This window comes from Staurois parvus, unplaced genomic scaffold (assembly GCF_062004578.1).
Source record: "Staurois parvus isolate SC_StPar_1 unplaced genomic scaffold, SC_StPar_1.0 ptg000431l, whole genome shotgun sequence".
Lineage (NCBI taxonomy): Eukaryota > Metazoa > Chordata > Amphibia > Anura > Ranidae > Staurois > Staurois parvus.
This window is the reverse complement of record NW_028318227.1, coordinates 240,344-262,595: the sequence shown is the minus strand read 5'-3', so window position 1 is coordinate 262,595 and position 22,252 is coordinate 240,344. Positions and strand designations below refer to the sequence as shown.

The window sequence follows — 22,252 nt, the reverse complement described above, 5'->3', positions numbered from 1 at the left end:
TGAACTTCAAAGTTGACTGATGGGCTCCTACAGCAGGGCTTGCCAGTGAGATGCTGAGGCAGAGCTCACTATTCTTTCTGGTCCGCTATGCCACACCAAGGCATGGATGAGTGTGTTGAAGGTGGTGCCTGCTATACATACACTGTGCATGACAGCCTAGGAAAATAAAGTATGTCTGAGCAAAGTAAAATTGTGCAACCTAAACATTATACGGGAATTTTATTGGACACATTGGTGTCACCTACAAACAACATGGTTGACACAATTAGGCAGTGTTTTCACGAACAATATATATACTTTTGCCAATACTAGTAGGATTTAAGCCTGGGGGATGGGACAGAGAACCATGGGCTGCATAAAGGAAACTGGAATTGGAAATGGAATTCAAGGAATAAATGCATTCCTGGTGTCTCAGGCCTCATGCACATTGGGCATTTTTAAAACATCGGTAGTGTTAGCTGTATAAAGTCGTGTTAAAAACGCAAGTTTTTAATGTCTTTGCATTAGCGTTTAGCTGTTTTTTTGACCACATTGGCTCAAAAAATGCTAAAAAAATCCCGGTTTTCAGGTTTAGAAAAATTAAAGCGTTTTAACAGATAGAAAACTCCACTAGTTCTGTTTTTTTTTCCAGCCAGAAAACGTCCTTGCCAAAAAACACTGATTAATACGTACGTGTGCATGGACACATAGGATAACATGCCGGGGATGGACACGTAGGATAACATGCCGGGGATGGACACGTAGGATAACATGCCGGGGATGGACACGTAGGATAACATGCCGGGGATGGACACGTAGGATAACATGCCGGGGATGGACACATAGGATAACATGCTCGGGATGGACACATGGGATAACATGCCGGGGATGGACACATGGGATAACATGCCGGGGATGGACACACGGGATAACATGCCGGGGATGGACACACGGGATAACATGCCGGGGATGGACACACGGGATAACACGCCGGGGATGGACACACGGGATAACACGCCGGGGATGGACACACGGGATAACACGCCGGGGATGGATACACAGGATAACACGCCGGGGATGGACACACAGGATAACACGCCGGGGATGGACACTTAGGATAACACGCCGGGGATGGACACACAGGATAACACGCCGGGGATGGACACACAGGATAACATGCCGGGGATGGACACACAAGATAACATGCCGGGGATGGACACATAGGATAACATGCTGGGGCGTTTACTGGCTGCAGAGAAAAACACCAGAAGTCAAAAGCAGCCGCTGTAAAAATGCTGCGTGTGCATGAGGCCTTAAACTTATTGGTAATAAACAAAAAAAGTCTCTGCACTCCAATAGCATCACATGGATTCTGATTGATTGAAGCAAACGGTCACAATAAAGTCTCTTCTCTGCCCTTGGGACCTTGCCTTGTTTCACTCGAAAGGGCTTGCCCACAGAGCTATACACCCTTTTGGGGTGAAACACATTGGAAGAGGTCCCAATGGCCGGAACTTGACAGTTATCGCTTCAAAAAACTGAAATCCATGTGATGCTACTGGAGTATGGAGTAGATATTAAGCCTGGGGATAGGACAGAGAACTATGGGCTACATAAAGACTGAAGATGGAAGTAAAGGAGTAAATGCATTCTCAGTGTCTTAAACGTATTTGGTAATAAATAGAAAAAGACTCTGCACTACAAAAGCATTGCATGGATTCAGATTTATTGAAGCAGTCAATGTAAAGTCTCTGTCCTTGGGACCTCCTCTCTAACACATTTCATCTTAAAGGGCTTGCTCACAGAGATATTTATTATTATTATTATTATACAGTATTTATATAGCGCCAAAAGGTTTGCTCAGCGCTGTACATTATAGTGGGGGACAGTACATGAGACAATACAGTAACAAAACAATACACGAGGAGTTCGAGGGCCCTGCTCTTTGGAGTTTACAATCTAGGAGGGAGGGTATAGTGGTACAGGAGGAAGTGGCTGTGGGGGATGGAGTGGTGGGAGGAGTGGAGGAGATCGGCTGTTAGGTGAGGGCGGGGTAGGCTTCTCTGCAGAGATGGGTTTTCAGAGTGCGCCTGAAGGTGAGGAGGGTAGGTGACAGTCTGATGGATTGGGGTAGAGAGTTCCAGAGGATGGGGGAAGTCCAGGATAAGTCCTGCAGTCGGGCATGGGAGGAGGAGACCAAGGAGCTAGAGAGTAGGAGGTCTTGTGAGGAGCGAAGAGTACGGGTAGGGTGGTATTTGAGTATCAGGTCGGGGAGGTAGTTTGGGGCAGTGTTATGAATGGCTTTGTATGTCTGTGTTAGTAGTTTGAATTTGATGCGTTGGGCAATCGGGAGCCAGTGGAGGGAATGACAGAGGGGGGTGGCAGAAGTGGAGCAGTTGGTAAGGTGGATGAGTCTGGCTGCTGAGTTCAGGATAGACTGAAGCGGGGATAGTCTGTGATGAGGTAGGCCGGTGAGGAGGGAGTTGCAGTAGTCCAGGCGTGAGATAATAAGGGAGTGAATGAGTTGCTTAGTAGTGTCTGGGGTTAGGAACGAACGTATTTTGGAGATGTTGCGGAGGTGGAGCCTGCATGAATTTGTCAGCGATTGGACATGGGGTTGGAAGGACAGGTTTGAGTCTAGGTTGACACCTAGGACTTTGGCTTGCGGGGTGGGATTGATGGTGGTGTTGTTGGTCGTGATGGAGATGATGGGGGGGGGGCGTGGGCTGGGGGGAAAACTAGGAGCTTGGTATTGGAAAGGATCAGTTTGAGGAAATGGAGCGACATCCAATCTGATATGTCGTTCAGTAGGTGAGTGATATGGGAGGAGACTGAAGGGGTGAGGTGAGGGGTGGAGAGGTAAATTTGCGTGTCATCGGCGTAGAGGTGATAGTTGAAGCCGTGGGAGTGTATCAGTTTGCCAAGGGAGGAGGTGTAGATGGAGAAGAGAAGGGGCCCGAGGACAGAGCCTTGGGGGACCCCAACAGAGAGGGGGAGAGAGGTGGAGGTGGTAGCGTTATAGGTAATGCTGAAGGAGCGTTGGGATAGATTGGAGGAGAGCCAGGAGAGAGCGGAGTCTCTGATGCCAAGGGAGTGTAGTTTATTAAGGAGGAGGGGGTGGTCAACTGTGTCAAATGCCGCGGAGAGGTCGAGGAGTAGGAGCGCTGAGTAGCGGCCATTAGCTTTGGAGGTTAGCAGGTCGTTAGTGATTTTGAATAGGGCAGTTTTGGTGGAGTGTAGGGGACGGAAGCCAGACTGTAGAGGATCGAGGAGGTTGTTGTCAGTGAGGGAGGAGCTCAGGCGATTGTAGACTAAGCGCTCAAGGAGCTTGGATGTGAATGGCAGCAGGGAGATGGGTCTAAGGTTGTTCAGGTCGGTGGGGTCCAGGGAGCGTTTTTTGAGTATGGGGGTGATGTGCGCATGCTTTAGGGGGGAGGGGAATGCGCCAGTAGAGAGGGAGAGATTGAACCCTAGCGAAAAGGGTTAGGGGGAGGTCCCAATGGCAGGGACTTTACAGTGGCTGCTTTAATAAATTGGAATCCATGTGATGCTATTGGAGTACGGAGTATGACTCCCTTGTTAAACTACAAACGGTGCAGAGACCAAAACGGGAGCAACTAGGCTTGGAGTGTAGGAGATTGGGCTACATAAAGACTGGAAATGGAAGTAAAGGCATAAATGCATTCCCAGTGTCTTAAACGTATTTGGTAATAAACAAAAAAAGACTCTCTGCACTCCGATAGCATCGCATGGATTCTGATTTATAAAGCAAGCAGTCCATTGAGAAGGCCCTTGGGACCTTCCTTCTAATGAATTTCACCTGAAAGGGCTTGCTCTTAGAGAAAAATGCCCTTTAGAATGAAACTAGAGGGGAGGTCCCAATGGCAGGAACTTTACCGTGATTGTTTCAATAAATTGGAATCCCATGTGATGCCGTCGGAGTACGACTCCCTTATTAACCTACAACTGGAGCAGAGACCAAAACAGGAACAGCTAGGCTTGGAGTGTAGGAGATTGTCTTCTGCTTCTTTGGTGATAAATCAGGCAAAGCCTCTGGTAATTTCTATATCTTGATGATTTACCGTCTGTCAGGAATGGACTCGCCAATGGTGGTGGGACTCACCTGCCTTGTGGGCTGCAGTATCAAGGCTGGCCAGCGGGTGCTCTCAGCAGCCAGAATCTCACTCCTGCAATCAGGCCATCACCTGAGGCTGATTGCAGGAGGTGTATTTAAGGGATGGCCAGACCTGCAGTCAGTGCCTTGGTGTATGTTTCCCATGAGCCCCTGTATCTGTATCCTGTCTGCTTCCTGCCTGATCCTGACTCTGCTTTGATCCTGACTCTGAACAAACTCCGCCTGTCCTGACCTCGGCTATTCCTGACCACTCTTCTGCCTGCTCCTGGTACCCTGTTTGCCCGTTTGCCTGTTTGCCAGGCCTGTGATCAGGTCCTTGGTGTTGTTTCCCATGAGCCCCTGTACCTTGTTTCCTGTGTTCCTCTGCCTATCTGATTTGTTGCCGACCATGCCTGATCCTGACCTCTGATGACTTCTCCTGCTCTGACTCCTGGCTCGTCCCTGACTATTCTTCTGCCAACTCCTATGCTGTTTGACCTCCTGTTGCTGTACCTTGGCTCGTGACCCGTTTACTCTTTGCCTGCTGCTTTGTACTGATCTGCCTCCACCGTTACCGACCCGGCTTGTCTGACTACACTACACTCCATACTGTCATCCATCCCGCACGGATCCAGTCACTACTGTCCGAACCTGCCAGCTCCTTCACATCAGGTTTTCCCCCGGTACATACCCTCAGCGGACCCCTCTACCACAGTTGGGTGCACTCAGGGGCCGCGACCTGGTCTCAGTCCTGCGCCAAGTCCATCCCCACCATCAGGGGCTCTGGTGAAAAGGCAGACCGGGGCTTAGACTCCGCGCCCTGGGGAATCCTGTTCTGTGGGTCACTAGAGATCTCACTGGGCGGTGCCTGACAGTACCTTACGGCCTGCCTGACCATTCCACCTCTCCAGCCTGACTACGCCTGTGTTCCAGAAGCCTGCTGTTTCCCTGTGTCAGTCCACACATCTCTGGTCATACCCGGATCCCTGACACCGTCATACCTTACATAATCTGCAAACCTTAAATAATATGCATTGAGAGTATAAAATTTAATTCAAAGTGGATAATGTAAACTGGCAGCAGAGACACTAAGGCTGGAGAACAATAATAAGACGAGAAGAACCTGTTTAAATAATGACTTTGTATAGAGAAAGACTTTGCTAAGTCTCACATTTATTTACAGTAGGTCAACATTTCAAAGTCACACAAGCGGAATTCTGCGTCACTTGAAGGACAAGGACTTTAGAAAAAAGCAGCAAAACAAGGCCTGCTGATGACGACTTGGTTTGTTTATGTGAACAGTTCTGAATGCCTCCATGCTTTTATTTAATACAGGTTATAATAAAAGAGGGATGTTTATCTACAGTCTTTATTACCATTGCACACCCATTATGAAAGGACAAGGACAGCATACGCATCATCGTCTCATTTTGGGAATGCTGATAATATATTTGTCAAGCGCATATTCTTGATGCACAGTGATGGGCTTATAATCATGGATTTATTGGTCAGTGCCCGGGGCAGAGATGTGAGGGAGGGGTGGTCTCAGGAACATGGGAAGATTACACTTTGGGAGCCCATTTACTGTATAAAAAAAGAGTTTTTTATCAACATCTTATCTGACCATAAATAGATATCTGGGTATAGAGGGTCTCTTGCTCTTCAACCCCTCCATTCAGACAATGTCTTGTATTCTTTCCACTGAATACAAAGCTCTCTCTGAATAGGGGGGAGAGTAGGGAGGAGGGGGGTGAACATTGTTCAACCTTGTCCATTCATATATAGCACCCAGGGCTGAGACAAGGTCACCTACAGTTGCAAGAAAAAGTATGTGAACCCCTTGGGATTACGTGGAGTTTTGCATGAATTGGGCATAAAATGTGCTCTGAACGTCATCTAAGTCACAACAATAGAAGAACACAGTCTGCTGAACATAATACTACACAAACATTAGATGTTGCCATGGTTTAATTGCACATAACATGTAAACATTCACAATGCAGGTCAAAGATGTCAAATTGCATGTATGAGCATAATTTGTCAGCAAAACTCCCCTCCCTCTCCCCAGTGTACTCATCTGAACACTTATTCCATAGGCTAGCCAAAATTCTCCCCAATCAAAATTTCCCAGTACATTCCCCCCCCCCCCCCTACATTCACTGAATTTCCAAGCCTAGCACAAATCTTGGCCCCTCAGCCCCCCTCTCAGCTCAAATCCTCTCCTTACCAAATAACACCCCCCCCCCCAGCATACATCCTCAACCCCTAACTTTCCCGTCTGAGCACAAATCCTCCACCCCCATCTAAATCCTCCTCTCCCAACAGAAAGCACACCCTCTATCAAACTTCCCCTCTTAGCAAAAATCCCCCCAATCATCCCTATTAGCACACATACCCCCCCCCCCCAATTCCCCTGTACCAAATCACCCCTTCTAGAATAAATCCCCCCCCCCACTCTCCCTCCCAGAACAAATCACCCCTCCTGTCAGCTTATAGAACTCGCCACGTGGTTGCTTACATGATACCACTGTGCACAGGACAGTGGACCCTCCTGACCACCCCCTCTGACACCCAAAGGCAGCATAGCACCTCCAGAGGCCAGGGGAGAGCTAGCATTTCACCCCAGGGCTGAGTCTATGGTTAAAATGGGGTGATCAAGAAGAATACTGGGCATCAGTCACTTTTTGTCTTTTTAAAGTTTTATTGCAGAATGGTTGAGGAGGTGAGGGTTAGGGGTTCCAGATACCAGAGCAGATCCCTTACAGACTCTCCATATCCAGGCCCTTTTGAGAGACCAGCCTTCTTCTTGGATCTCTCCAGTAAAGGGACTCTTCTGGATCTTCTCCTTTGCACAGCCTCGTTCAGAACAGGCAGGACAGCTTCAAGACCACTTCAGCACATGTCAGGCCCCAAACAAAGCTGTTGAGCCTAACAGCAGAACTACATCCAGCAGCATCTTCCTAGACCTCGGCCCAGGGGAGGAGATAGAGCACATGACCTGTCCTGATTATTTATATCCTCCCCCAGCATGCACCAATGGTCTAAATCTCTTACTGGATTGGCTGAAGGTAATAAAAATATTCATAACTTAGTTTTGTTTGTGAAATCTCATACTATGACCACTGGCAACAGTGAGAATCACAAGCCAACCTAAGCTTAGGGGAAACCAGATGAAAAACTATACAATCAGTCTGATCTACAGCCCAGCCAAAAACCAAATTGACATAGTAGCCATAGGGGACACAGAGAAATCCTTGTATTCAGTGAAAAGAATGCAAGACTTTGAATGGAGGAACCAGTGACATGTGGAATATTGAAACCAACATTGGAATGTAGCATAATACAATGAAGATTTTAAGCACCCCCAGCACCCTTCCAAACATAGTATACCAAGAGGTGACTAAGCTGGACCCAGCACATAGCAAAAAAAATATTTTTTTCCTGGATTTCAGCTTTAAAATATTCAATAAAAAATGCACAGTACATTGGCTTTGCATGGCATTTTCTATATTTCAACTCTAAAGCCAAACTGCGGGAAAATGAAAAAAAAATACACCACATGTATGCTACCATGTCTCAACACTTCATTATGCACTTGCTCAGCTGAGCCAGGTTCAAGATCAGAATTGGCTAGGGTAGAGATGTTCAATGCTTTACTTGTGAAATGGTATGGCTGACATGATCTAACATTTTCGACAGCGGTTAGCAGTACCCTCCCCAGGGAGGGCATGCTTTGTGCTGATCTTGCACTGCTCCCAACTGGGGTATCAATAGCTCTTCAGGTATCCCTCAGATAGGGAATACATCACACTTCTAAGGCTACATGGCTGCAAATAGGGCCACAACCAGTCCCATGGGTGACAACTCCAGCAAGTACCTCTTTTTTGCTCTACATCTCCACCCAGACTAACTCTGTCACGTTCAATCCACACTTGCTCAGTGAAGCCAGGTTCCAGATCAGAATAGGCCAGGATCAAGAAGAGATTTTCAATGCTTTACTCGAGAAATGGTATGGCTGGCAAAATCTCACATTTCCAGCAGCTGTTGGCAGTACCCTCCCCAGAGATGGCATATTTTGTCCACTGCTCCCAACTGGGGTTCCAATAACTCTTCAGATATCCCCCAGCCAGGGAATACCTCACACTTTTAGGCCTAGATGTCTACGAATAGGTCCTCTAACTAGTCCCATGGAGGCCTACTAGAGCTCCAAAATCTTTTCAGGTATCCCCAAGCTGGGAAATATCTCACACTTCTAAGGCTACATGGCTGCGAATAGGTCCACAACCAGTCCCATGGGTGACAACTCCAGCAAGTACCTCTTTTTTGCTCTACATCTCCACTCAGACTAACTCTATCATGTTCAATCCACACTTGCTCAGTGAAGCCAGGTTCCAGATCAGAATAGGCCAGGATCAAGAAGAGATTTTCAATGCTTTACTCGAGAAATGGTATGGCTGGCAAAATCTCACATTTCCAGCAGCTGTTGGCAGTACCCTCCCCAGAGATGGCATATTTTGTCCACTGCTCCCAACTGGGGTTCCAATAACTCTTCAGATATCCCCCAGCCAGGGAATACCTCACACTTTTAAGCCTAGATGTCTATGAATAGGTCCTCTAACTAGTCCCATGGAGGCCTACTAGAACTCCAAAACCTTTTCAGGTATCCCCAAGCTGGGAAATATCTCACACTTCTAAGGCTACATGGCTGCGAATAGGTCCACAACCAGTCCCATGGGGGGCAACTTCAGCAATTACCTCTTTTCTGTTCCACAGCTCTGCCCAAACTAACTTTATCACACCGTAAACTCAATTTATAAGCTATCAGAAGGTGCCAACTAGTGGTAAAAACTGTGATTTGAGCTAATTCCCCCCTACAAACATTTGGCATATGTAGCTACATTAATCTTTGGTTTGAGCACCTTGATTCTTTTGCTTCTAGATGTTTATATTGTCATCTGTTTCATAACTTCTTGTATCACCTACAATTCTTCTACTGAGCATTTGAAGAAATATAAAAACTCATCAAGAACCATTAAAATGTGTCTTCCATTAATACTGAAATAACTTTTACTTGAATATGTCTCTTAAGTTAGTCAATGATGGCTGCAGTTAAGTGGCTAAATAGTTTCTAGTAGGGGTTGTCTTTGTGACCTAACAGTTGGCTGATGTACGGCTGGCTTTATTGTCATTAAAGTGGAACTAAACCCATCCATTTAACAGTTTCACAAAACAATTACATTCAAGACAAGTCGTAAATGATAAGTATCATAGTTGCTTGTGCTCTCAGTCAAACTGTCAAGCCATCAAATGACCGGTGTTATAACTGATCCCATGTGTAAAATAAAATGAACTTTGTCATGGTTATGTGCAAAGAACTGTCTCAGGGAACCCCTACTAAAACCAATTCATCAGGGGTTATATACTTTTTAACTGCCCCTTTTATTGGTGATCAGTGGGAAGAATGCTCCTTATATTGGTGGTCAGTGGGAAGAATGTTCCTTACATTGGTGGTCAGTGGGAAGAATGCTCCTTACATTGGTGGTCAGTGAGAAGAATGCCCCTTATATTGGTGGTCAGTGGGAAGAATGCTCTTTACATTGGTGGTCAGTGGGAAGAATGCTCCTTACATTGGTGGTCAGTGGGAAGAATGCCCCTTACATTGGTGGTCAGTGGGAAGAATGTTCCTTACATTGGTGATCAGTGGGAAGAATGCTCCTTATATTGGTGGTCAGTGGGAAGAATGCTCCTTACATTGGTGATCAGTGGGAAGAATGCTCCTTACATTGGTGGTCAGTGGGAAGAATGCTCCTTATATTGGTGGTCAGTGGGAAGAATGCTCCTTATATTGGTGGTCAATGGGAAGAATGCTCCTTATATTGGTGATCAGTGGGAAGAATGCTCCTTACATTGGTGATCAGTGGGAAGAATGCTGCTTACATTGGTGATCAGTGGGAAGAATGTTCTTTGCATTGGAGGTAAGTGGGAACAATGTTCCCTACTTAGGCAGTCAGTGAGAAGAATGCTTCTTACAATGGTGGTCAGTGGGATGAAGGTTCCCTACATTGAAGTTCAGTGGGAAGAATTCTCCTTCATTGGTGGCCAGTGGAAAGAATGTCCACCTTACAGTGGGGGTTAGAATGTCACAGCTAAAAAGGTCATTGGTGCCATGCTACTGGATCTACCAAGAGGTGTTGGCCCTATAACTATGCAGCTACAATTTCCCATGTAGGTCAATCAGCTACAGCTCAAGGAACCACTAACAACCTCTTAAGGAACCCAAGTTGAAAATGACTAATTTAGACTATTGAAAATGTTGTTTTTATGATTTGGAACTTTGTGTTTTTAACCTTTAAAAATAATTATAAATTATTTCTAAATAAACAAAATAATTTTATAAACAATTTGTTGTAAGACGTGCTACAAAAGTCCAAACGTATTTGTACATTCACACATGTGGCACCATATTCACTACTTTGGATAGTATAGAGCAGCAGTCCCCAAGCTTTCTAAAGAAAAGGCCAGTTTAATGTCGTTCAGACTTTAGGGGGGCAGACTGTGGTCTTTGGGAATACAAATTGTCCTGGTGGCAGTGGGAATAAACAATGCATCTTTGGTTTCTTTGGGAGGAATAGTGCTCTGTCATTAGTGTCAGTGAGAGGGATACTGCCCCGCCATTGGTGTCAGTGGGAGGAATATCGCTCATTATTGTTGTCAGTGGGAGGCATAATGCCTATCATTGGTATCAGTAGGAGAAATAGTGCCCCATCATTGGTATCAGTGGGAGGAATAGTGCCCCATCATTGGTGTCAGTGGGAGGAATAGTGCCCCATCATTGGTATCAGTAGGAGAAATAGTGCCACATCATTGGTATCAGTGGGAGGAATAGTGCCCCATCATTGGTGTCAGTGGAGGAATAATGCCCCATCATTGGTGTCAGTGGGAGGAATAGTGCCCCATCATTGGTGTCAGAGGGAGGAATAGTGCCCCATCATTGGTATCAGTGGGAGGAATAGTGCCCCATCATTGGTGTCAGTGGGAGGAATAGTGCTCCTTCATTGTATCAGTGGAAGGAATAGCTCCACATCGTTGGTGTCAATAGGAGAAATAGTGCCTAATATCAGTGGGAAGAAAAGTGCCCCAAAGGCCAGATAAAGGTGGGAAAGGTCTGCATCCGACTCCCGGACTGCAGTTTGGGGACCTCTGCTATAGAGTAATAACTGAAAATAAGATGGTTACATTCACCCCCTTTTCCATTAAAAAAAGGCAGAAAGAAATTCTGCTACAATTCGAAATCTCGCTGAATCTGAAAAATGAAATTTGAAGCTAATCAGCCTGTTCTGCAGGTTTTTATTAATTTGTGCTTCAGTGTTCTAGAATTTTCCACACACAGATGCAAAACGAAATTTAAAAATTGATAGATATGTAATGCTCCACAGACATAGTTTGCCTAGCCTATTGTCAGATCTGTCACTGCAGCCGGCCTTGACCCATTAATTTTCCATATACAATATCCTTTCTTCACTATTACAGATCATTGGGAGAGTCTATGACGCACCTCTTCTCATGTGCCTGGAATGTAAATGTCTACATGTCCAATCTTAGGAACACTTTTTTATTTCTACCAGTATATTTTAATTTTTACCAGTATATTTGTTTTTACCAGTATATATTGAGTGCTGCACCTTGTCACGGAGTGAAAAGTGTTAGGGGGCACCCGGGGTTCTCACCATTAAAAGCTGAGGGGCTCCAGGATGTATGTTCTAAATTGAGAAAACTAGCTTCTCAGTTTTCAACAAGGTAGGCAAACCTTGGTATGGTCCTGGACCCTGGAGGCCTTAGTATTGGTTGGGATGAAGTAACCACACCTGGGTCAATGGTTTCCTGACAACTAGCAAATTAATTGTGCAGGTGACATACCCTATTTAGTAAGGAGGCTAACAATGGTTCAGGGCTCCACCCAGATGTCAGAAGAGGTCTCCACCCAGAGGTCAGGGTGTGGGCCAATACCTGTGAGATGATAGGGCCATAAAATGTGTGTTTGAGATAGACAAGGGCCTGAGGCCCGTGAGGACAGAGCAAGCCATGAGGTTGATATTTGTTTTTGCTGAGGAATTTTGAAAAACCGTGCAAGGATAACCTTTGTGTTTGATTTGGAACTTTCTGTTAAAAGTGGGCAAGAAAGCCCTGAAACAAAGATTTGGGTGAGTAGACTGTGTCCTTGAGCTATTCCACTCCTCAGCTCAGCAGTGCCCCTTCTCACCACATCTTCAGCTCACTAGTACCCTTGTTTAGCTTATTCCCAGCTTATTAGTACCCTTGTTCAGCAGTTTCCCTGTTCAGTAGTACCCCCAGCTCTGCTGATTCCCCGCTCAGTAGTACCCACAGCTTTGCTGATCTCTTGCTCAGTAGTTACCCCCACCTCTGCTGATCCCTCGCTCAGTAGTGGCCAGGGCTGGATCTAGCCATTCTGATGTGGGGGTGCAGAGAGATGAAATCATCAGTGTGCTGCTTCTGTCATCCCTGTGCAGCCACAGGATGGGAAGGAGACTTGTGAATTAAAATGAAACTGCAGCAGAGAAAGAGCAGATCCCTTCCCCTGTCAGACAAAGCTGTGCTGTTTGGCAGAGATGTGTAAATCTAGAGACTGGAGAGACAGATACACAAATTCTGTGGCAGTAGTAGTAGTGCCCCATTGTTAGTATTTGGAGAAGCAATAGTGCCCAATAATTGGCATCAGTCGGAGGAATAGTGCCCTATCATTGGTGTCAGTGGGAGGAATAGAGCCCCATCATTGGCATCAGTGGGAGGAATAGTAGCCCATCATTGGTGTCAGTGGGAGGAATAGTGCCCCATCATTGGTGTCAGTGGTAGGAATAGTGTCCCATCATTGGTGTCAGTGGGAGGAATAGAGCCCCATCATTGGTGTCAGTGGGAGGAATAGAGCCCCATCATTGGCATCAGTGGGAGGAATAGTACCCCATCATTGGTGTCAGTGGGAGGAATAGTGTCCCATCATTGGTGTCAGTGGGATGAATAGTGCCCCATCATTGGTGTCAGTGGTAGGAATAGTGTCCCATCATTGGCATCAGTGGGAGGAATAGTGCCCCATCATTGGTGTCAGTGGGAGGAATAGTGCCCCATCAATGGTGTCAGTGGTAAGAATAGTGCCCCATCATTGGTGTCAGTGGGAGGAATAGTGCCCCATCACTGGCATCAGTGGGAGGAATTGTGCCCCATCATTGGTGTCAGTGGGAGGAATAGTGCCCCATCATTGGTGTCAGTGGGAGGAATAGTGTCCCATCATTGGTATCAGTGGGAGGAATAGTGCCCCATCATTGGTGTCAGTGGGAGGAATAGTGCCCCATCACTGGTATCAGTGGGAGGAATAGTGTCCCATCATTGGCATCAGTGGGAGGAATAGTGCCCCATCATTGGTGTCAGTGGTAGGAATAGTGCCCTATCATTGGTGTCAGTGGTAGGAATAGTGCCCCACTGTCAGTGGCAGGAGCTATGCTCCACTGTTGCTGACAATAGGGGGAATAATGCCATAATGCCCCCGAGGGTCGGATAAAAGCAAGCAAAGAGCAGCAGTTTGGAGACCACTGGTTTAGGACATACTGTAGATATATAACATAAAAACAATACAGAGTCATCTTTGTGTTAATAGTTTTATTTGTCCTTTGGATCTGTGATGAAAGCACAAAGTTACAGCTGGAAGAAACACCATGCCACAAAATTGCATAGAATTTTTACCCCAAATTTAAAATCATTTGTGAACTATATACTGATTTGAAATGAACAACCTAAATACATAGGTAATTTTTATTCCTATGCCTCTGACATACAAATCACAAAGTCTAATAAACCACTTACAATATTAATACCATGTTTACTATAACATTCATTTTGCAAAATTTTAGACAATGTCCTTTTAGTGTGTGAGCTTTTTTTTCATGAACATAAAAAAACTGGAGTATGATAAATTCAAAATGGCCGGCATTTGCTTAGAGACGTTTTTCTTCTTTTTCATTGTGTATCGACTTGGAAAATCCAAGTGGTTCTCAGTAGTATACAGATATCCAAAGTATACAATCAAGAATATTCATTGTATATGTTCTATTTTACAAGACAGAAAATTCACTATGAACTATTTCACATGTTCAACACGTAACAAGGCAAACACGGAAAAGGCAAAAGACCAGTACATGAGAAAAACCCTTCTTTAATTTCTTACATTTTTTTTAACTAGTTCAAGTAAAATTAAAGTGCGCCTGTTGCCTATGAGCAATAGAGAGAGATATTTTGGACCTCGTGTTTGAAAGGCTATCGAAGAAACTTTATGTTCTGTATCTAGCAACCAACTGGATCTCAACACCTCTCATAATCCGGTTGGTCACAATGAAATTGAGGGTGTTCAGGGTGGTCATGAGGTACCAGAAGAGCTAAAATAGCCATCTGGCTTAGTAATAATGTAAGTAAAAAACATGTTTTATTTGCGCTTAGGTGTCTACTGTAGTTAACAGTATTGCTGAGGTCGCTCATTCAGTTGCTGATGGCGGGTCCTTTATGAAGGAACCTACAGCCAGCACCGACATAATATGCTATATGATCAAAAGTTTGTGAAAACTTGACCATCACATCCAGTATATGAGCAAAATTATGGAATTCAGGTATTTCCATGGAAGGGTATGGTAAATGCCACAAGAAACAAGGGAATTGTAGTCAATTGCGAGCCTCCAACCTTATGACAAACGTTTGGGGAAGACTCCTTTTCTGTTCCAGCATGACCGCGCTCCATAAAAACCTGCTTGGATGAGTGGACGAACTCCAATGGTCTGCACAGAGCCCTGGCCCTATTGAACAAATGAACACCTTTAGGTTCATTTGGAATGGGATGACAGCCACCTCACCTGATCTTTTTGGCTCAACGGACACAAATTTTCATAGACACACTTAGGACTCGGTCACACTTGCGGTGGTAAAATTAGGTTGAGCAGCTGTTTTGCCACCTCCTGACTGCCTTCCCTCAATCTTACACAGTGGCGGAAGTGGATTGTACACACATGCTGCAGAAAAAAATGTATACCCGTAGACACTTTCGGTGGGCAGTACCACCACCAAATGTGACCCTGGGTTAAAACAGGTAGTGAACAGGCAACATATCGCATCAGAGTCACCTGCCTTCTGAAAAGCAATCCACCGTGGATGGCTTTTCAGAGGGGCTTCAAGGGCTGGCACAAGTGTAAATGAGTGCTTAGAGGTGTGATGCCAATGAGGCAAAGTGAGGAAAGAATTTGGTGGGGAACACCTTACCGCAGCTCAGTAATATTGAGTGTTACTAAGCTGGTTGCTATTGAACTGGTGGCAGCTGAGACACACAGAGCCATTGGTTTGCCACATGAATCATAACAGCCAATGACACTGTCCAATCCAACTGCCTACAACCTAGCAACCATTAGGACACAGCATCATTCATTACTTGGATGTTCCTGGCTGGACCATGCCGTCATTGGTAGCTGTACCAGCATCTTAGCAACCAAAAAAGGGGGAAGGAAGCAAAACTGGGGTGGCATGAGGAGGTTGGAGTGTTGGAAACCTGGAGCAGACAACAAGGCCACCCCAGGCAGCAACTTACCTACACACATTCCTGGGCACACTCCAGATCCTTGGGATGTGGTGACTCCATATGCCCAATGTTTTGGAACTGGATGTTCCACAAGCACATATTGGTATTCTTGGGTCCACAAACCTTCAGCCATATAGTGTGCCTCACTGGTTATGAATGCTCTTGACAACACCTGGAGCCATAGCAAAATGATATCATGGAACCTCCTCCTGTCACAACTGAGCTATCAACCAAAATTTGCTTCTGCTAGTTCTTGGCCTACAGTTCCCTGGAAACCGTCAACTTAATTGCATCCACCCGAGGTTATGAAAGGGAGAATCTGTTTGGTTGCTACTAGCAATACAGACATTTCTTCTTTTGGAAAAACTTTCATACCAGAGGCCTTTTGTGTCTTGAACTACATTGTTCAGTTTACTAGAAACTAATGACATCTGTGAGGAAAAATACAAAGTACTGCCACCACCGAGGCATCACAAAGTGCCATAGGGTTCAATGGCAAGTCCCCAGTGCACTGATAGTAGACTATTTCATTGATATTGGTTCAAACAACACTAGGCCTCAGGGAGGTGACTGAGTAAAGAACTGTCCAACAGTCCGTGTTGTCATAGCCTTCAACCAAATTGTGCTTCTCATTATTTCATTCTGTAGTTGGAGAAGGAAAGAGAGGATTTGGTCAGCTTGGGCAACACACTCAGCCAACTCTCTCCTCTCCTCAAACACTTTATTAAATGAGGTTCAATATCATTTCCTCCACTGTAGGTGACAGGGTCTCCTTATGATCCTTACTGATAAATGTTTCACGGTTATAGCCAAAACAATGCAAGATATGTAACACATTACATTACAGTTGCAAAAAAAAAAGTGTCACTTCATAGATACAGTATAAAAATGTATATATACAGTAAACGACGAGAACAACCGCTTTTCAAAATTAGTACAGTCAATATACATGTCTCTTCTAAACTGATACTTTATTTAGAAATAAAAAGTTGGTCTATGTCAGAGTTAGCAGAATGACTATTTACAATTGTTTTTAGTCATTGGGATTTGAAAGTGAATTGTTAAGTTCCTTAAAAAAAGCCTTTTCTATGATATTGTATTTTATAGTATCAATGTTATAAATTGTTGTAAAACATTTTGGCAGTGAATACGTCAGTAGAGTAACACAGCTAAAACAAATTCATTAACACAGAGGTAACATGATTTTATATCATTAAGGTGACAAATTTATTTCCTATGGAGAAACAATGGGAAATGAGGCCACACCTTCTTTTCCACCTTACCTAGGCCAAAACAAGCCCGTCAAAAAGAAATGACCTTGGTAGGCAAATTATAAACCATGCAGAGCCAGAGAATGGAAAATAGCCACCACAATGGCACACATTTGTTTGGCCACAATGGTACACCTCAGTAGGGCTGCCACAATGGCACACCTCAGTTGGGCCACCACAATGGTACATCTCTATTAGGCCACCACAGAGGTACAAAACTATTTGGCCACCATAATGGTTCACCTCTGTTGGGCAACCACAATAGTACACCACTGTTGGGCCACCACAGTGGTAAACCTCTGTTGGGTCACCACAATGGTACACCTATTTGTTCACCACAATGGTACACCGCTGTTGGGCGACCATAATGTTCCAGGTCAATTGGGCCACCACAATCGTACACCTCTGTTTGGCCACGACAATGGTACACCTGTTTGGTCACCACAATGGTACACCGCTGTTGGGCCACCACAATGGTACACCTCTGTGAGACCACCACAATGGTACAGGTCAGTTGGACCACCACAATGGTACACCGCTGTTGGGCCACCACAATGGTACACCTCTGTGGGAGCACCACAATGGTACAGGTCAGTTGGACCACCACAATGGTACACCACTGTTGGACCACCAGTGGTACAATACTGCTGGGCCACCACAAAGTATAGATGAGTGACCCATTTTATATTTACTAAAACTGTAACTTCATTGGGAGTGGAGTTCTCTTTCAAGAATTATGAAGTTTAATTACATTTTAAATAAAAAAGATGTACATGTATAATGATGTGCTTTTTCAGTTAAAATAAGTTGTATGTGTTATCTTGTTTTGAATAATAAAAAAATGAAATGTAAAAAAACATTTGCACTTCATAGTACATCTGGAAGTTTACTTAAAAAAATCTAAATCTGATATGAAAATGTAGGATATATGTACAGTAGTATCATGTGTGTTATCCATTAAGACATAATTCTATCGGCATGCCCTCTGGTGCTAAGTCGGATGCACTTTAAAGTCTTTTCTATTGATTTTTTTTTTTTGTACAAGGTAGGTTGCTAGGTCTTTCCTCAGCCCTCCCCATTTGAACGGGCTTGAGACAAGCATGCAGAATATGGTGACCTGCCCATAGCCAATCTGTAAAAGTATGCCGGGCCAATTAATCTACTAGCATGTCTTTGAAGTGTGGGAGGAAACTGGAGGACCCATGGGAAACCCACACAAGCACAGGGAGAACGTGGAAACTCCATGCAGGTAGTGCTCATATTAGGATACCTGTTCAAAGGAATTTGTGAGGGCCCACCAGAGGCTCTTCTGGTTCTTCAGAAGGCCAGTTGTAACCTGGTGGTTACCCAACCCTTTGTTTGTTACCTATATTAGTAGAAAACACATTATTATGCAGTGGCTAATACAGGAGGCTCATTCCTCATGTTAAATATAAGGTACTTCCAGTGACTTTGGTTGCATTTTAAACTCACTATGCAAGGGATCCTTTTTGTGGGGATCTTGGAGTTCAGCTGAAAAAATTGTTGCTAGCAGGTATGAAGTGCTGGCAACTAGGGGCACCATTGAAGCAGCCAACCATAGTGGTGGAGCGATAGGAATATGGGTCTTTCCTCAACCCTCCTCATTTTCGTTGGCTTGGGACTGGCATGCAGCATGTGTTGATAGCCAATTTATACAAAAATACTAGGGCCAATTTACCTACAGGCATGTCTTTGTGTTGTCTTAGGGGAAACCAGAGTAGCTGAAAGAAAACCACACAAGTACAGGGTGAACATGCAAACTCCATATAGATAGTGTTCTGATTGAGACTCAAAACTATGACCCCTACCGCCTACAGTCAACAATTAACATGCATATATTGTAGCCACACGAAGACCGCGACTCCCAATATCTCCTGAGCTATGATGGCCATTGTGGACGGATGGATAAGAGCCACACACCAAATATCATTTCCTTCTGAAGATCCTTTATTGGGTCATCAATGGCATAGATATTTCCATAGTGTCCCTGTCCCAAGACTCACCTTTCTTTGATGCATTTCACCGAATCAGCTTGGGAAACCCAGCACTGTCATAGAAAAACATTTGTGATTGACAGACACTCACACACTGCAGCCAAAACTATGGTTGTTGAATCAATATTCTCTCCAAAAAAGCCTACAGTCAACACTTAACGAGCAAGTACAACTTCATATATTGTAGCCACACGAAGACCACGACTCCCAATGTCTCCTGAGCTATGAAGATGTTAACAGCTCATTAGAATATTGTGCAGTCTGACATAATGGCTGCCATTATATTGGTCGGTGTGGATAAGATGGGCATTGTGGATGGATGGATAAGAGCCACACACCAAATATCTTTTACTTTTGAAGATCCTTTATTGGGTTATCAGTGGCATAGATGCTTTCATAGTGTCCCTGTCCCAAGACTCACCTTTCTTTGATGAATTTCACCAAATTGGCTTGGGAAAACCAGCACTGTCATAGAAAAACATTTGTGATTGAGAGATACTCACACACGGCAGCCAGAACTATGGTTGTTGAGTCAATATTCTCTCCAAAAAAGCCTACAGTCAACAATTAACAAGCAAGTACAACTTCATATATTGTAGCCACACGAAGACCGTGACTCCCAATGTCTCCTGAGCTATGAAGATGTTAACTGCTCATTAGAATATTGTGCAGTCTGACATAATGGCTGCCATTATATTGGTCGGTGTGGATAAGATGGGCATTGTGGATGGATGGATAAGAGCCACGCACCAAATATCTGTTACTTCTGAAGATCATTTATTGGGTCATCAGTGGCATAGCTGCTTCCATAGTGTCCCTGGCCCAAGACTCACCTTTCCTTGATGAGTTTCACCAAAATGGCTTGGGAAACCCAGCACTGTCATAAAAGAACATTTGTGATTGACAGACACTCACACACTGTTGCCAGAACTATGGTTGTTGAGTCAATATTCTCTCAAAAAAACCTACAGTCAACAATTAACGAGTAAGTACTACTTCATACATTGTAGCCACACGATGAACGTGAATTCCAATATCTCCTGAGCTACGAAACCTTGAACAGCTCATTAGAATATTGTGCAGTCTGACATAATGACTGATGTTCTGTTGGGCGGTGTGGCCAGGAGTTCACAATTTGATCTGTGACCATTGTAAAGTCCATCAACATGGAACCATGTCACCTTTAAACAGAACAATTTGATCACTTCACGGAAGCTGCAACATTGTACAGCTTAATTTCCACGGTTTATTATAGCACAATATGTTTTTTTTTTGTTTTTTTTTTGTCTTGTTTCCATAAAAGTTTACATAAACTATAATACTTTAATATTTTTGATCCTGCAAAATATATTTATATATATATCTATATATTTTTTTAATTAATTTATATCCAAAGACTACGTCAACGTACAATACAACACTAATACCACAGGAAAAAAAAAAACTGTTACACCTATTTTTATTTTACTAATTTGCAGAATCTAACCAAGAAGTTAGTCTTCTTTGTTCCAACATGCACAATTGGCTCCCTTTTTCTTCTCCTGAGGGTTCAGTTCCCCATAAATAAAACCCACATGCTCAATACCTCTGAGGTATACTGTGGGCACACGCATAAACTGATAAATACTTCCTGCGATGGCCTCCGAAGCTTCGACCACGGTCAAGACGTAACTCTCATTACTTATATAACAAGTACATAAAATATCAAAAAAAGGGCAAGCCACCAGTGCTTGCAAATTAAAAGGTTTCATCTTTCAGTGCAAACGTAAAGCAAATATTTAGCTATTCAGGTGCAGTTAAAAAAAGGACAGTTGGGCTTACTTAATAAGGCAATGCAACGTGCAGTAAGCCATAGCTGCCAATTTACAGTTCACGGAGTCGGTAAAAGCAGACTCCTGATTGGCCACCAGGTAAATTGGGCTTTGCACAATAGAAATGCGCAGGACACTGCTTTAGTGAGTAAGCCAAAAAATGATCTGTCAATCACGGTGTAGCCCGAAACCAACATAAATATTGGTCTGTAGTCCTCAATAAAAGCTCCTTAGAACACACCATACTGATCTGTTTTGCCTATTTGGTAATGTGTGTTTGGCTGGAAGCTACTTTTAGTTGTGCAACACCAACAAAGAAGCAATACAGAACTGAATGCATGTTAATTCCTACATAGAAACTCTTCCAAGACATAGAATAGTGTTAAATAGTTACAAAAAAATTACTGCTGAGTGCAATACAAATCTACTTCTTCTGGAAGGGTGCATTTAAAAGAGCACTTAAGCTTCCGGCACCGACCACTAGGGGCAGCGTTCACAGCGCACACAATAAGTTACAGGCGATGTGTAGGCGCCCCCTACCAGCACAATAAGGTATTGCCATGTTGCAGTCACCATTAGAGCGATGTGTCAAATGATTTTTCTGGAGTTCCAGCCTCTCCTCCTTCTTCTTCATGATCCAGGCTTTTATGGTTTCCAGAATTGGGAGATTTGCCGATGTCAGGCGTTAAGAGCGCAGAGCTATGTTCACCATCCTCGCTAAATTTTCCCTTCATAGCTTCCTGGACAAACTCCTGGATTTCCATGGGAAGTCTTTTGAATTTGTCTTGATATTCTTGATCAAGTTCAACCTGCAACTGGAATACAAACAAAGGATATAAGGACAATGTTTACAGTCTTGCTGATGTTTGATTAGCATTTTTTAGACTATCATTCTATATTTACCCATTTGACCTCCAGAAGGTTTTATCCTCTTTAAGATTAGGGCATTTTTTGCTTTTCAGCACTGCAATAGTTTTACTGCCAATTGCGCGGTCGGGATCATGGGGCCCCCGGGCAATAGGGGATCATGGGGCCCCTGTGTCCTTGCCCAAACTCAAAAAAGCCTATGAAGGTACCAGGGGCATCTCATGGGGCCCCCTACTGACCCCGGCCCTCGGGCAGTGCCCGAGTTTCCAAATGGTCACCCCTGAACTGGGGTGGATGGTGACCATATGAGTAGACCGAAGTGGATAGTGACCATAATAGGATAGACTGGGGTGGACAGTGATCATACAAAGGTGGACTCGAGTAGACACTGACGATATGAGGATGGAATGGGGTGGACAATGACCATATGAAGGTGGACTGGGGTGGACAATTACCATATGAGGATAGACTGGGGTAGACAGTGACCATATGAGGATAGACTAAAGTGGACAGTGACCATATGAAGGTGGACTGGGGTGAATAGTAACCATATGAGGATGGACTGGGGT

The 22,252-nt window shown here is 44.3% G+C and overlaps 1 protein-coding gene across 1 annotated transcript in view; it reads right to left on the bottom strand.

The window, feature by feature from the left end:
• Nucleotides 1–13,747: 13,747 nt before the first annotated feature.
• The window catches only part of LOC149454407 (1-phosphatidylinositol 4,5-bisphosphate phosphodiesterase beta-1-like), a gene marked incomplete at its 5' end in the record, with an annotated part of 211,017 nt that continues 202,512 nt past the window's right edge, over nucleotides 13,748–22,252 (bottom strand). The window contains one exon of the mRNA XM_089687595.1: nucleotides 13,748–21,625. Coding sequence (XP_089543721.1) covers nucleotides 21,392–21,625 — 234 coding nt within the window. The remainder of the gene's footprint in view (nucleotides 21,626–22,252) is intronic.